This window comes from Euphorbia lathyris, chromosome 10 (assembly GCF_963576675.1).
Source record: "Euphorbia lathyris chromosome 10, ddEupLath1.1, whole genome shotgun sequence".
NCBI lineage: Eukaryota > Viridiplantae > Streptophyta > Magnoliopsida > Malpighiales > Euphorbiaceae > Euphorbia > Euphorbia lathyris.
Window position 1 is genome coordinate 22,633,907 of NC_088919.1, and position 14,241 is coordinate 22,648,147.

General features: G+C 31.7%; 2 protein-coding genes across 4 annotated transcripts; one reads left to right on the forward strand and one right to left on the reverse strand.

Annotated features, from left to right (window-relative positions):
- The first annotated feature begins 4,570 nt into the window (after positions 1-4,570).
- LOC136209136 (uncharacterized) lies at positions 4,571-7,916 on the forward strand. Of its 3 annotated transcripts, XM_066000518.1 has the most exons (5): positions 4,571-5,405; positions 5,555-5,894; positions 5,978-6,155; positions 7,278-7,333; positions 7,428-7,916. In XM_066000518.1, the coding sequence occupies exons 2-5, from the start codon at positions 5,852-5,854 to the stop codon at positions 7,451-7,453; spliced, it is 303 nt and encodes a 100-aa protein (XP_065856590.1). In that variant the 5' UTR covers positions 4,571-5,405; positions 5,555-5,851; the 3' UTR covers positions 7,454-7,916. The 3 variants fall into 3 exon arrangements, with proteins under 3 accessions (XP_065856590.1, XP_065856588.1, XP_065856589.1); XM_066000516.1 differs by lacking the exon at positions 7,278-7,333; XM_066000517.1 differs by lacking the exon at positions 7,278-7,333 and having other exon boundaries at positions 5,567-5,894.
- A 677-nt stretch (positions 7,917-8,593) lies between these two features.
- Positions 8,594-13,497, reverse strand: LOC136209224 (protein FAR-RED IMPAIRED RESPONSE 1-like). Its single transcript, XM_066000633.1, has 4 exons — positions 13,103-13,497; positions 11,171-11,272; positions 8,942-10,108; positions 8,594-8,853 (listed from the first exon to the last, which is right to left on the reverse strand). Exon 3 carries the CDS (start codon positions 10,092-10,094, stop codon positions 9,186-9,188), a length of 909 nt encoding a protein of 302 aa, XP_065856705.1. The 5' UTR covers positions 10,095-10,108; positions 11,171-11,272; positions 13,103-13,497; the 3' UTR covers positions 8,594-8,853; positions 8,942-9,185.
- Between the last annotated feature and the right edge of the window lie 744 nt (positions 13,498-14,241).

A 14,241-nucleotide genomic window follows, 5' to 3' on the forward strand; every position in this document is an offset into this window, starting at 1 on the left:
TTAAAATATATGTTCTAACGTATGTTTAAAAAAATATATTTTCTTATATAAATAAAATATTAATATGAGATTTTATTAAAATATATAATATATTTTTATTTAAAAAATATATTATTCGATTTTTTAGCATCGGATGCACTTAATAATATATAAATAAAAGAATTGTATAACGCATGTTCTAAAAAACATAACATATGTCCTAAAAAATATGTCGTACGTTCTAAACTTCATAGTTCGTGTTTTAACAGTTAAAATATATGTTCTAATGTATGTTTAAAAAAATATATTTTCTTATATAAATAAAATATTAATATGAGATTTTATTAAAATATATAATATATTTTTATTTAAAAAATATAGTATTCGATTTTTTTTAGCATCGGATGCACTTAATAATATATAAATAAAAGAATTTTATAATGAATAAACTAAAGCAAGCATATTTTTATTTAAAAAATATAGTATCTGATTTTTTTTAGCATCAGGGGCACTTAATAATATATAAATAAAAGAATTGTATAATGAACAAATTAAAAGAAGTGTATTTTTATTTAAAAAATATAGTATTGGATTTTTTTTAGCATCAGATGTACTTAATAATATATAAATAAAGGATGTATATAATAAACAAATTAAAGTAAGTGTCCTAGTGGTAGATGGTGCGCGATTCACTCTTCCAATGCTCCAGTCCTAAAACTTCATAGTTCGTGTTTGTTCTATAATATAATTTATAACTCATGTTCGAAAAAACGTAACCATGTTCTAAAAAACATAACGTATGTTCTAAAGTTTATAGTTTGTGTTCTAAAAATTAAGTATAATGTTCTAAAAAAATCAGTAGATATCTGGATCGTTTTTTCGTTTGTTCTATAATAATTTATAACTCATGTTCGAAAAAACATAACACATTTCCAAAAAAACATAACATATGTTCTAAAAAATATGTCGTACGTTCTAAACTTCATAGTTCGTGTTTGTTCTATAATATAATTTATAGCTCATGTTCGAAAAAACGTAACACATGTTTAAAAACATAATGTATGTTCTAAAGTTTATAGTTTGTGTTCCAAAAATTAAGTATAATGTTCTAAAAAAATCAGTAGATATCTGGATCGTTTTTTCATTTGTTCTATAATATAATTTATAACTCATGTTCGAAAAAACATAACACATGTTTTAAAAAAACATAACGTATATTTTCTTATATAACATAAATTACAAAAATATAAAGGAATTAAATAAATAAGAAATTGGAGCATTTTGATGTATTTTTTCTATTAATAATTCATTATTATGCACATTTCTTTTTTTCTATTAATAATTTATTATTATGCATATTTAATCGATATTAATAAGTGCATGTATCAAATATTAAACAATAGAAGCTACTAGCACAATAGTATATTAAGCAGCGCGTGAGATATGATACACAAGAGAAGCAATTGTTTCAGTGGTAAGTAGAGTGTACTATAAGTGAAGTGGCCAAGGTTTGAATCCCACTAGCAGTATTTAGTGTTTTTTTATTGATTTTTATTAATTTTTACACTCAAAACGACATAGTTTTGAGTGTTCTCACTATAAGGAAGTGTCATCACCTAAGAGAGGGTTCTCATTTGATCCCTCCCATATATATATATATATATGAGAGATCAGGTGTGACACATCTCTTATGTTGTGACAAGTCTTATTGTGTGACAAGGACCAATTTTGTAATTAACCAAAAGGAGGTGACAAATTTGTAAATAAAAGGAAAAAGAAAATTATTTTATTTTTTTCTTTAAAATGCATTTTCCCGACTTTTCCAACATCATTTTTCAAAAAAATTTATACCGTTGGACTCGTCTTAATTAGACGGTCATTTTAAGATCCCAGAAGCTCAGGTAAAAAAAATTCCGGCGAACGGAATCCGCCGATCTGTTTTTCTGTGAGAAAAAATGTCCAAAAAATTCCAAAAAATGTAAAACATCATTCTAAGAAACTTTAATTCTTGACTCAAAGTGAGATTCCTTACGATTTAGTCCCAAATCAACGGAATCAGGCGATTAGATGGGCGTTTTCCGGTGAGAAACCCGAAATTACCCAGAAAATTCTCAAAAAAATTCAGAAAATATAAAATATTATTTAGAGAAACTTTAATCCTTGAGTTGAAGTAGGATTTCTTACGGTTTAGTCCCAATAAATTGTTGAAGAATGTAAAATTGATAAAATTAAGGAACAAGTTTTATTGGGACTAAACCGTAAGAAATCCCGCTTCAACCCAAGAATTAACGTTTCTTAGAATAATGTTTTATATTTTCTAGAATTTTTTGAGAATTTTCTGGGCACTTTTTTTCTCGCCAAAAAATGCCCACCCGGATTCCGTTCACCGGAAATTTTTTTACTTGAGCTTCAGGGATCTTAAAATGACCGTCTAATTTAGACGAGTCTAATAGTATAAATTTTTTCGAAAAACGAGGTTAGAAATGTCAAGAAAATGTATTTTAAAGAAAAGAAATAAAACAATTTTCTGTTGGAACGATATAAGTATTATGTTGGAACAAATGGTACATTGATTTGGAACAAATGATACACTGATTTGGAACAATTTCGTACACTGTCGGAACAATGTAAGTAGGACAAAAAACGTGTCCAGAAAATTATCAAAAAATTCCAAAACATGTAAAACATCATTTTAAGAAAGTTTAATTCTTGGCTCAAAGCGAGATTCCTTACAGTTTTGACCCAACAAATTGTTGAAGAATGTAATGGATAAAATTAAGGAACAAGTTTTAGTGGGACTAAACCGTAAGAAATCCCGCTTCGACCCAAGAATTAAAGTTTCTTAGAATAATATTTTACATTTTCTGAAATTTTTTGAGAATTTTCTGGGTACTTTTATTCTCGTCAGAAAACGTCCACCCGGATTCCGTTCACTGGAAATTTTTTTACTTGAGATTCAGAGATCTTAAAATGACCGTTTAATTTAAACGAGTCTAATAGTATAAAAGTTTTCGAAAAACGAGGTTAGAAATGTCGGAAAAATGTATTTTAAAGAAAAAAAATAAAACAATTTTCTGTTGGAACAATATAAGTATTATGTTGGAACAAATGGTACACTGATTTGGAACAAATAGTACACTGATTTGGAACAATTTCGTACACTGTCGGAACAATGTAAGTAGAACAAAAAATGTACCAATAAAATTATCAAAAAATTTCAAAACATGTAAAACATCATTTTAAGAAACTTTAATTCTTGGCTCAAAACGAGATTCCTTACGGTTTTGACACAACAAATTGTTGAAGCATGTAAAATGGATAAAATTAAGGAACAAGTTTTATTGGGACTAAACCGTAAGAAATCTCACATCGTCCCAAGAATTAAAGTTTCTCAAAATAATGTTTCACATTTTCTAGAATTTTTTGAGAATTTTCTGGGCACTTTTTTTTCTCCAGAAAACGCCCACCCGGATTCCATTCACCGGAATTTTTTTTTACTTGAGCTTCATGGATCTTAAAATGACCGTCTAATTTAAACGAGTCTAATAGTATAAAAATTTTCGAAAAACGAGGTTAGAAATATCGGGAAAATGTATTTTAAAGAAAAGAAATAAAACAATTTTCTATCCTCACTTTCCTTTTATTTATAAATTTGTCACCTTGCTATTTTCAATTATCATCAAAACTACGTAATTTTGTTATGTCATACAATAAGCTCATTATCACACCCTAACACCTTGTCACACTGGATCTCACATATATATATATATATATATATATAGGGAAGGGATCAAGTGAGAACCCTCCCCTAAGTGAGAACTCACCTTAGATGAGAACCACTCAAAACTACGTAGTTTTGAGTAGGAAAATTAAGGAAAACATCATTTTAAGAAACTTTAATTCTTGGCTCAAAACGAGATTCCTTACGGTTTTGACACAACAAATTGTTGAAGCATGTAAAATGGATAAAATTAAGGAACAAATTTTATTGGGACTAAACCGTAAGAAATCTCACATCGTCCCAAGAATTAAAGTTTCTCAAAATAATGTTTCACATTTTTTAGAATTTTTTGAGAATTTTCTGGACACTTTTTTTTCTCCAGAAAACGCCCACCCGGATTCCATTCACCGGAATTTTTTTTTACTTGAGCTTCATGGATCTTAAAATGACCGTCTAATTTAAACGAGTCTAATAGTATAAAAATTTTCGAAAAACGATGTTAGAAATGTCGGGAAAATGTATTTTAAAGAAAAGAAATAAAACAATTTTCTATCCTCACTTTCCTTTTATTTATAAATATGTCACATTGCTATTTTCAATTATCATCAAAACTACATAATTTTGTTATGTCATACAATAAGCTCATTGTCACACCCTAACACCTTGTCACACTAGATCTCACATATATATATATATATATATATATATATATATATATATATATATATATATATATATATATATATAGTCAGGCTATAGAGAGGGAGTCCCTTACTTTTTATTCTAAGAGAATAATAGAGTTAATCTAATTAACAAACAGTATTAGAGTTATTTAATTAACTTGCTTAATTAAATTAAAATACTAATACCCCTTTCTCTCTCTTCCCCCACCGTTAATTACCGATTCACGGCTTCTCTCTCTTTTCTTCCAATTCGACTCTCTCCTCCCCACCATTAAAATCGATTCCCAGCTCTCCCCTTTCTCTCTCTTCCCCACCGTTTGATCACTGATTCTCGACTGCCCCATTCTCCTCTTAATCCAATCCCTAATTGCTGCGAATTGGGGAAATCGCAAAAGAGAAAGAGAGTCGGCCAGCCACTCTGCGAATTGGAGACTTACCACCGCCAACGCTGCTCCTCTGCCACCGACCGCAACATTCTCTCTTTTTCAACTGAAACTTGAATCAACTTCAGCAGAGATAACAGGTAACATTTGCTTAAAAGCTTAATTGAATTGCTTAAAAGCATAAAAGCTTAGTTGAATTGAAAGCACAAAAGCTTAATTGATTGAATTGCTGTTGTTTTTTTATAAATCCTTAATTGAATTGCTAATTGAATTTCATTTTGATAAAAGCTTAAGTGAATTGTTGTTGTTGGTAACATTTGCTCCTGCTCAAATTATGGTCTCTCTCAATTGAATTGGATTGCTGTTTTATTTTTTTATAAAAGCTTAGTTTGAATTGCTGTTTTTTTTTATAAAAGCTTAGTTTGAATTGCTGTTGTTGCATAAAAGCTTAATTGAATGGAATGGAATTGAATGGTCTTTGATTAATTTAATTGAATTGAGTGGTCTTTGTTTAATTTAGTTGAATAGTCCTAAACTTTGTGTTTAATTCTAAACTTTTGTTTTTCATTTCGCGGACGAGCTTGAACTGTACATCGGTTTGGAATAGAGCAAGGGTTATCTCCTTCAAGCACGAATCAAGTAATTTCGGAAGCTCATATCAAACTTATGGTTTATTGTATGCTTTTTTAGATTTATTATTAACACAAGGTGGATAGGAAGATCATGGTGGAAATGTTTGTACTGCTGTGTTTTAGATTCGACTAATTGAGGCTTATTTTTATGTCAAGCTCTGAAACAAGAAATCAGCAAAGCACGTATAAGAATGATGGAACCTTTGTTGAAGGGACCTTCTGGCTTGGATTATCTAAGAAAAGCTTTCACCAACTCTTATGGATCCTATTCCGATGCTTGTGCACATCTACCTTTGACTATGCATTGGCTTTCATCAGTGAAGAACTGCAAAGACCAAGAATGGGAAGAGCATACCAATTGTTTGTCAGCTTTGATGAACTAGGAAAATTCGTCTCAGGTGTTTCTTCCATCTGCCACCCTAAGAACTGGTGGTAACTTTATGCTCAAAATAAATGGAAATGTTGCTTCTACTTCATCTGGTTCAAAATGCCATAGGTATGGTAAATTGCTAATATTATAGCCGACACTATGAGACACATTTCTTGCATACATTGATTTATTTTCTGCTACTCTATTAGGTGGTAGAAAACCAGAACCAGAGTGCAATGGCGAAAGAATTGATTTGTTGGTGAGACTTGGATTGTTGAAGTTACCAGGTCTGGCACAAGAAACATTTCCTGAAACACTCGTGCTTAACATGCCTCGGCTGAGTGCTGCTCAAGGTCAAATCCAAAAGATAGTAGTTATATCTACCAGGTGAGTTGAGCTAAAAATTTGTTTTCTTACTTCCAACAGCCACAAAGTTTACTAATGAAATTACTTAATACACAGCCTTCTTGTTTGCCGACAAGCCCTTCTAATGAAATTACTTAATGTTTGTACTGCTACGTTTTGTTTTGCTTGATTAGCTGTAAGTTAAAACTAATTGATATATACTGGTGGCTCAATAATGTGAATTTTATTTTATTTGACTAAATTCATAGGATTAATGTTTGGACAATGGCTGAATCTTATGTTTAATGTTCTTATAAATTAGGGATAAGGTACCAAAATAGTCCTAAGGTTATTGGAAAAATACCAATTTAGGCTCAACGTTCAAAATAGCACTAATATAGGCTTAACGTTTATACTATAATATCAATTTAGGCTTAACGTTTACAATATAGCATCAATTTAGGCCTCACGTACAAAATAGCACCAATATAGGCTTAACGTTTACAAAATAATACGAATTTAAGCTTAACGTTTACAAAATATATAAAATTTAAACTAAACGTCATATTTAAATTAATCATATTATATTCTTTTCCTATTAAGTTTTATATGTTATCTTTTAGTTTATTTCTATTTTCTTTTTTATTATAATACAATTAATTAGTATTCTTGTCCATTAAAACCTTATATTTGTTTTTCATCAAACATTTCATTACTCATAAATTTCATGGCTCATGCAATATATTGGTGTTATTTTGTACGTGAGACCTAAATTGATGCTATATTGTAAACGTTAAGCCTAAATTGATATTATGGTGTAAACGTTAAGCCTATATTGGTACCATTTTGATCGTTGAGTCTAAATTGGTACTTCCCCAAAAACCTTAGACCTATTTTGGTACCTTATCCCTATAAATTATAATGATGCAACTTGAAAGGCATTTATAATTTCATTTAATTGTTTTGTTTTCTTTACTGTACCAATCAAGTTGAAGTGAAGATAGGTAGCTCTCAAGTATTTGTTTAATTTTAGCTCGAATTTTACCTTGTCACACTGTGGAATTCAACTTCTCCTAGGCTCCAAGCGAGTGAGTTACATTAATCTCTTGATAATATTGATCTAATGCTTTAATTTTGTCTTAATTGGTATTCTAATTTGTGCAGGTTTGAATTACAATCCAATGAGCATTATGTTCATAAATGTGCCTGCAACTTCAAAGGCATTTTACAATTTCACTTAATTGTTTTGTTTTCTCCACTGTACCAATCAGGTTGAAGTAAAGATTCAGACCAAAAATCTTTTCGTGTTCGCAGGATGTGCATTTGCGAGAGCATGTTGACAGAAGGTAGGCTTAGGCTGTCCTGGAGCAGCGCAGGGAATTGGGTGAAGGATGGGCGCTTGAGATGCTGATATCGGTTTCTGTAGAGTTGGCAGCTAAAACTACTGCTCTTCTATGGGCTTTATGGTATAACAGAAACCAGTTGGTCTGGGGAATCATGGAGCAGACATGGATGTTGTTGTCCGGCGGGCAGAAAAGATAATTTCAGAATGGCAGGGTTCACCGCGGTGCAGGGAGGTCGTCGGAGGTGTTGCGAGAATTGACACATGGAATGAGTTTCTACTTTATATGATGAAGAGAGAAGCTCTGAGACCTTCTCATAGGGAGATGCAGAATATTACTTAATACAGTATTATATATACTGCACGTACCATTTATGTATTCTTTGTGCTATAGTGAATTGTAATTTATGTTTAAAATTGAAACAGAGAGATACTTCAAGTCTCTCTCAAGATTCCCTTGCTGTATTGATTTTTCAATAACTGAAAGAAACAGAATTAAAATATTAAATGAGATCCAAATTATTACGAATGAAAAGGCAAGTTTGGACAGAATCATATCATAGCTATAAGAGCATAGAGACGAAAACAGAACCTGAATTGCTTCGCGAGGGTATAAACAAATGCAATGCATTAGCAGCTCGAATCCAACATGTAGACTGGTGGTAAAACAATGAATCCAGCAAGAGACTGGCATAACTTTGTTCCTTCATAATCTTCTCACCATTTCCATTCCCATTTTTCTTTTCTCATTAATACATTACCTTAAACTTTCATTTGAATGCATAAAAGGCAAGACTAGAAATTGGCCAAATATATATATATATATATAGAAAATGCCAACTGATAACCCCAGCAAAAACTAATTTGGTTAGCATGTTTGTTAGTAACTTAGTATACAATTTAATTACATAAATTTATTCTTTTTTGTTTCTTCCAAAAGTTTGTTTGTTTGTTATAAAATACATATTACCAGTTCTATACATCAATTTCAATTGTGTTTATCGTTTCGTTCATCATGCATCGAAATATTAAATACACCAAAGGTAAAATACAACAGAGACATTTTATCTATTTATATACAAAGACGTTAATTATAAGTCCTAAACAATAGAACCAATAAAATGAGTTGAGTAAGCAATTAAAACATTATTCAAAAGGGAAGGATCTTTTTGAAGATAATACAGAGTACATTCACATGTTAGTCAAAATGAAATCTTGGTGAAGACCAAGATGTGCAAGAATAAAATGTAGAGCACAAAAGCCGGCCTCAGTAGCAGTAGCATAAGCCTCTTCTGGTGTTCTATTAACAAATTAGTTAGCCTCATCCTAACATATCCTCCCCAAACAATACTATTTTACTCGCTCTCGACTTCATCTTCGTCCTTGCTTGATAAATACCTACATTAGATAAAAAGAAATACATATATATCAAATACTAATATACGAAAATAATAGAAGGATGAAAAAGAATATTAAATCTTCTTACTGAAGTGATGGACAATTTCTTTTATCATGAGCTTGACCAACTTGACCGCACGCATTGCACTTTCTAGCTTTTATATTTTTTTTGCTTTCATCATTGCCTTTTCTTTTCCTCCTTTCAGCCTTTTTCCACACCCTTTTGCTCGCACTTTATCTGGCTCATTATAAACATGTTCAAGGCGATTCAAATCGCTTTCACTTGTATCAAGACTGCATAAAGAGATATTTTTTTCTTCAAAATTTGTCACTCAATCAATTTTCTCACGAATTTCTTGAAGCCCAACTTTTAAAATATTTTTTGCTTCTTCACATATGAAGGCTTTATCAATCAAATCTACGCAACCTTTCACTACTTGGCCCCGTTTCAAGATAAATTCTTTGTCATCATTTATAATCAAACCGCCATTATCAAACACGACCCCTGCTTTTGCTTCCTTAGTCCATCTTTTTTGGATGTATTGGTCTGGTAACTTGACGAAATCTTGATATTTAACTAAATAACTCAAGATATGCCTACATGGGATGCCAAATCTCTCTAATTTTCTGCAACTACAAGAAGCGAAATTAAGTTCCTTGTTATATAAAACTTTGCGTCCTTTACTGTCTACTCCATTATTTTGTTTAACCGTAAACATCTGTTGATTCTCAGTTTCACTAATAAGCTCAATCTTGTACTTCAAACAAACCCACATTTCATCCTCAAATATGTGATAGATTTCATTTGTATAAATCTGAACCAAATGATCCAAAAAGTCATGATTCATTTTCAGCTTAGGCGTCTCATTCATATCTTTGAAATCTGCAACCAATTCCCCATGGCGTTGCTTAAGGAGTCCCCTACCAAACCTCACCATAAAATCAAACAAAGAGTTACTTTTTTTGATATATTTCTTGAAAAATGCGTGGTTGGTCTCTGCCAGTTGGCTACTAGACATGTTCGCTGAGAAAACATGATTAACATATGCTGGAATCCACTTGGACCGAATTTTATAGATATTTACCAACCAGTCATTATTGTTTAATCCATCTTCCGCGACAAGTTCTGTCCACTTCAGGTCAAACTCTTCAGGACTCTCTGAATTCCATATGCAATCATGAAACTTTCCCTCATGTGTTGCATATTGTTTTGCACCAACTTTTTCTGAAAATTTTGACATAATATGCCAAATACCTGTGAATAATGCAACAGGAAAACAATACAAACTTAGTTCAGCAATGTAATAGGTATTATAGTACTATATATGGATGCGTAATATAAAAAATAGGCGTAAAGTAATATAAAAAAAATGACATGTGCAAGGTATTTGGCAAGGTTGTCGATATGGCAATTGTCATTGCTGGGTCTTGATCAATAATTATCATTTTAGGCGCATCACCAGGCATAGCTTCCAAAAATTGTTTAAATAACCACACAAAATTGTTAGAATGTTCCCCATTCAATAAAGCACAAGCAAAAACAATAGTTTGTCTGTGATTGTTGACCCCTAAAATAGGCGCAAATATCATCCCATACCGATTGGTGTTATATGTAGTGTCAAAAATGATGACATCATTATAAAATCTATAACTCCGTCTCATCGTTGTATCAGCCCAAAAACAACATGTAATTTTTTTTATCATCATCCGCATCAATTTTGTAATAAAATGAAGGGTTTTTTGCCACCTCTGATTCAAAATATTGATGCAATATATCTCCATCGTGTCCTTTTAACTTCAACCGCTTCTTTGTTTCATGATTATACAAATCTTTCTGTGTGCACCCGAGATTTTCCACCCCCCTGCTTGTACTTGGAGAAAATTATATTGCTGATGCGTAGGTATATTCACCGTTGACAGTTGTTCATTCAAGGATTTTGCAACATAAGAAACTTGTCGATGAGACCGTAGGAATGGTGTTTTTGATGGGGTTAGTAACGGGTGATTGTGATTCTCATTAAATGTTTTCACTACAAACAAATGCTTCTTATTTCTCACGACAACCAATTTAGCGCTACAACCAGCTTTGTATTGTCCCCGACGCCTTTTGGCATCAACATTACTAAACTTTTTGGATTTTCCTTCCTTTGAACATACATATTCTTTCCTAATAATTTCTCCCGTACTCTTTTTTTATCTTCGACGAAGACATTCGAACGCTAAATCCAACTTTTTTGGCATAAGCATTATAGAATTTATAAACATCATCTAATGTTTCAAATTCTTTTTCTTTTGTAGGCTTAAATTGATCACTTACCCCTTCATTGTCGGCATCTTGTTCTCCATCCGACTCTTCGTTATTCATAATATTATTGCGCAAATCATGAATTTGAAAGGTAGAATCATTGTCATCTTCCATCTGTATAAACCAAAAAAAAAGAGCAGGTTATTATTTGATCTAAATAACAAAAAAATTCAGACCCTTATTTGAACTCAATAGCAGACAAAAAAACCAAACAATTATTTGCTCTCAAAATCAGACAAGAAATTAAACGGTCATTTGCTCTCAAAATCAGATAAAAAAATCAAACTGTTATTTGCTCTCAATATGCAGATGTCAAATTGGTTCTTGGTGACCAGGTTTCTTAAGTTAGTCCTAGAAATATTACTCGTGGGGTTTCACTGTTGTACAAGAAATTATAGGTTTACATAGCAAAATGAAATACAAAAGTTTAGAATTAAACACAAAGTTTAGGACTATTCAACTAAATTAAACAAAGTCCATTCAATTCAATTCAATTAACCAAAGACCATTCAATTCAATTCAATTAAGCTTTTATGCAACAACAGCGATTCAAACTAAGCTTTTATAAAAAACAACAACAATTCAAACTAAGCTTTTATATAAAAAAAAAACAGCAATTCAATTCAATTGAAAGAGACCAGAATTTGAACATGAGCAAATGTTACTAACAACAACAATTCAATTAAAACTTTATCAAAAGGAAATTCAATTAGCAATTCAATTAAGGATTTATAAAAAACAACAGCAATTCAATTAATTAAGCTTTTATGCTTTCAATTCAATTAAGCTTTTATATGCTTTTAAGCGGAAGAAAATCTGCTGTCCCATATTGGGTGTCCCTTTCCCTGTCCCCCACTAATCTTATGACATGTGTCATATTAACCTAACCACATTTAACTCTAATTAACTCTGGTTAACTTCATTTAACCAATTTCATTCTGATCTCTCTTCTAGACCTGCTATTTCTTCCTCTTAAGCTCATGGGATGCACAATAGACTGGAATATTAGCATAGATGAATTTGATTTTTTTTGTTTCCTCTTCCTTCACCCTCCAATTTCGCCAATAAGAATTAACTATGGTTTAATCCCCAATAACTTCCCGTCATCGGCAGCCATCACAAAACTTTTGCAGGCTATGACTTTATGGAGCCGATCGAGCCGTTCTTAGAGCTTTTGCTAAGACTAAACATGGAATCATGACCAGAGTTGCAATTTAATATCATTATCATCACTATAGGCAATGATGTTGTAGTTGAATTAATATCCATTTTATCCAAAATTAAACTTCAATTGGAAAATTAATTTGAATTTAGTTTTTTTGCTTCCTGGAGAATGTGAAACCGTTGCTGGAAAAATGGTGACTTTTGCTACTTCTTGCATCAATATATTGATATTCATCAGGGGTAAACTCAAGATAAAAATTGCTCCACTGTGCATTCCATGAACCCGTTGTTCATGGAGGAAGAAATAATAGCAGTGAGAAAGATGGAGTTAATCACACTTGGTTAAATGAAGTTAACCAGAGTTAATTAGAGTTAAATGTGGTTAGGTTAATATGACACATGTCATAAGATTAGTGGGGGATAGGGAAGGGGACACCCAATATGGGACAGCAGATTTTCTTCCCTTTTAAGCAATTCAATTAAGCTTTTAAGCAAATGTTACCAACAAAAAAAAAAAACCAGCAGTGGCTTCCTTCAATTAAGCTTTTATGCTTAAAAGAAACAACAAAACAAACCAACCAACAGTACAACACATATATATATATATATCTAAAATTTCAAAGTCAGATGATGTTGATATCAATTTTATATCTATGTAATAATTTACCAGCTCATTAAAGGATTGAAGATAATGGCTCTATTTGATATGATAGTTCTGTATCTTTTGCTAGAAAACAGAAAAATAAGAATTACTGATTTAGTTTGCATTGTGGATGTTACCTGTTATCTCTGCTGAAGTTGATTCAAGTTTCAGTTGAAAAAGAGAGAATGTTGCGGTCGGTGGCAGAGGAGCAGCGCTGGCGGTGGTAAGTCTCCAATTCGCAGTGGCTGGCCGGCTCTCTTTCTCTTTTGCGATTTCCCCAATTCGCAGCAATTAGGGATTAGATTAAGAGGAGAATAGGGCAGTCGAGAATCATTGATCAAACGGTGGGGAAGAGAGAGAAAGGGGAGAGTTGGGAATCGGCGTTAATGGTGGGGAGGAGAGAGTCGAATTCGAAGAAAAGAGAGAGAAGCCGTGAATCGGTAATTAACGGTGGGGGAAGAGAGAGAAAGGGGTATTAGTATTTTAATTTAATTAAGTAAGTTAATTAAATAACTCTAATACTGTTTGTTAATTAGATTAACTCTATTCTTCCCTTAGAATAAAAAGTAAGGGACTCACTCTCTATAGCCTGACTATATATATATATATATATATATATATATATATATATATATAAGAGAGATCACGTGTGACACATTTCTTATGGTGTGACAAATCTTATTGTGTGACAATGACCAATTTTGTAATTAACCAAAAAGAGATGGCAAATTTGTAAATAAAAGAAAAGAGAAAATTGTTTTATTTTTTTTCTTTAAAATGCATTTTCCAACCTTTTTTTTTCAAAAAATTTTATACCGTTGGACTCGTCTTAATTAGACGGTCATTTTAAGATCCCAGAAGCTCGAGTAAAAAAAATTTCCGGTGAATGGAATCCGGCGATCTGTTTTTCTGTGAGAAAAAAATGTCCAAAAAATTCTATAAAATGTAAAACATTATTCTGAGAAACTTTAATTCTTGATTCAAAATGAGACTCCTTACGGTTTAGTCCCAAATCAAAGGAATCTGGCGGTTAGATGGGCGTTTTCCGATAAAAAATCCGAAAGTATCCATAAAATTCTCAAACAATTCCAGAAAATGTAGAAACTTATTTGGAGAAACTTTAATTCTTGAGTCGAAGTAGGATTTCTTACGGTTTAGTCTCAATAAAACTTTTTCCTTAATTTTATCCATTTTACATCCTTCAACAATTTATTGGGTCAAAACCGTAAGAAATCCAGCTTCGGCCCAAGAATTAAAGTTTCTTAGAATAATGTTC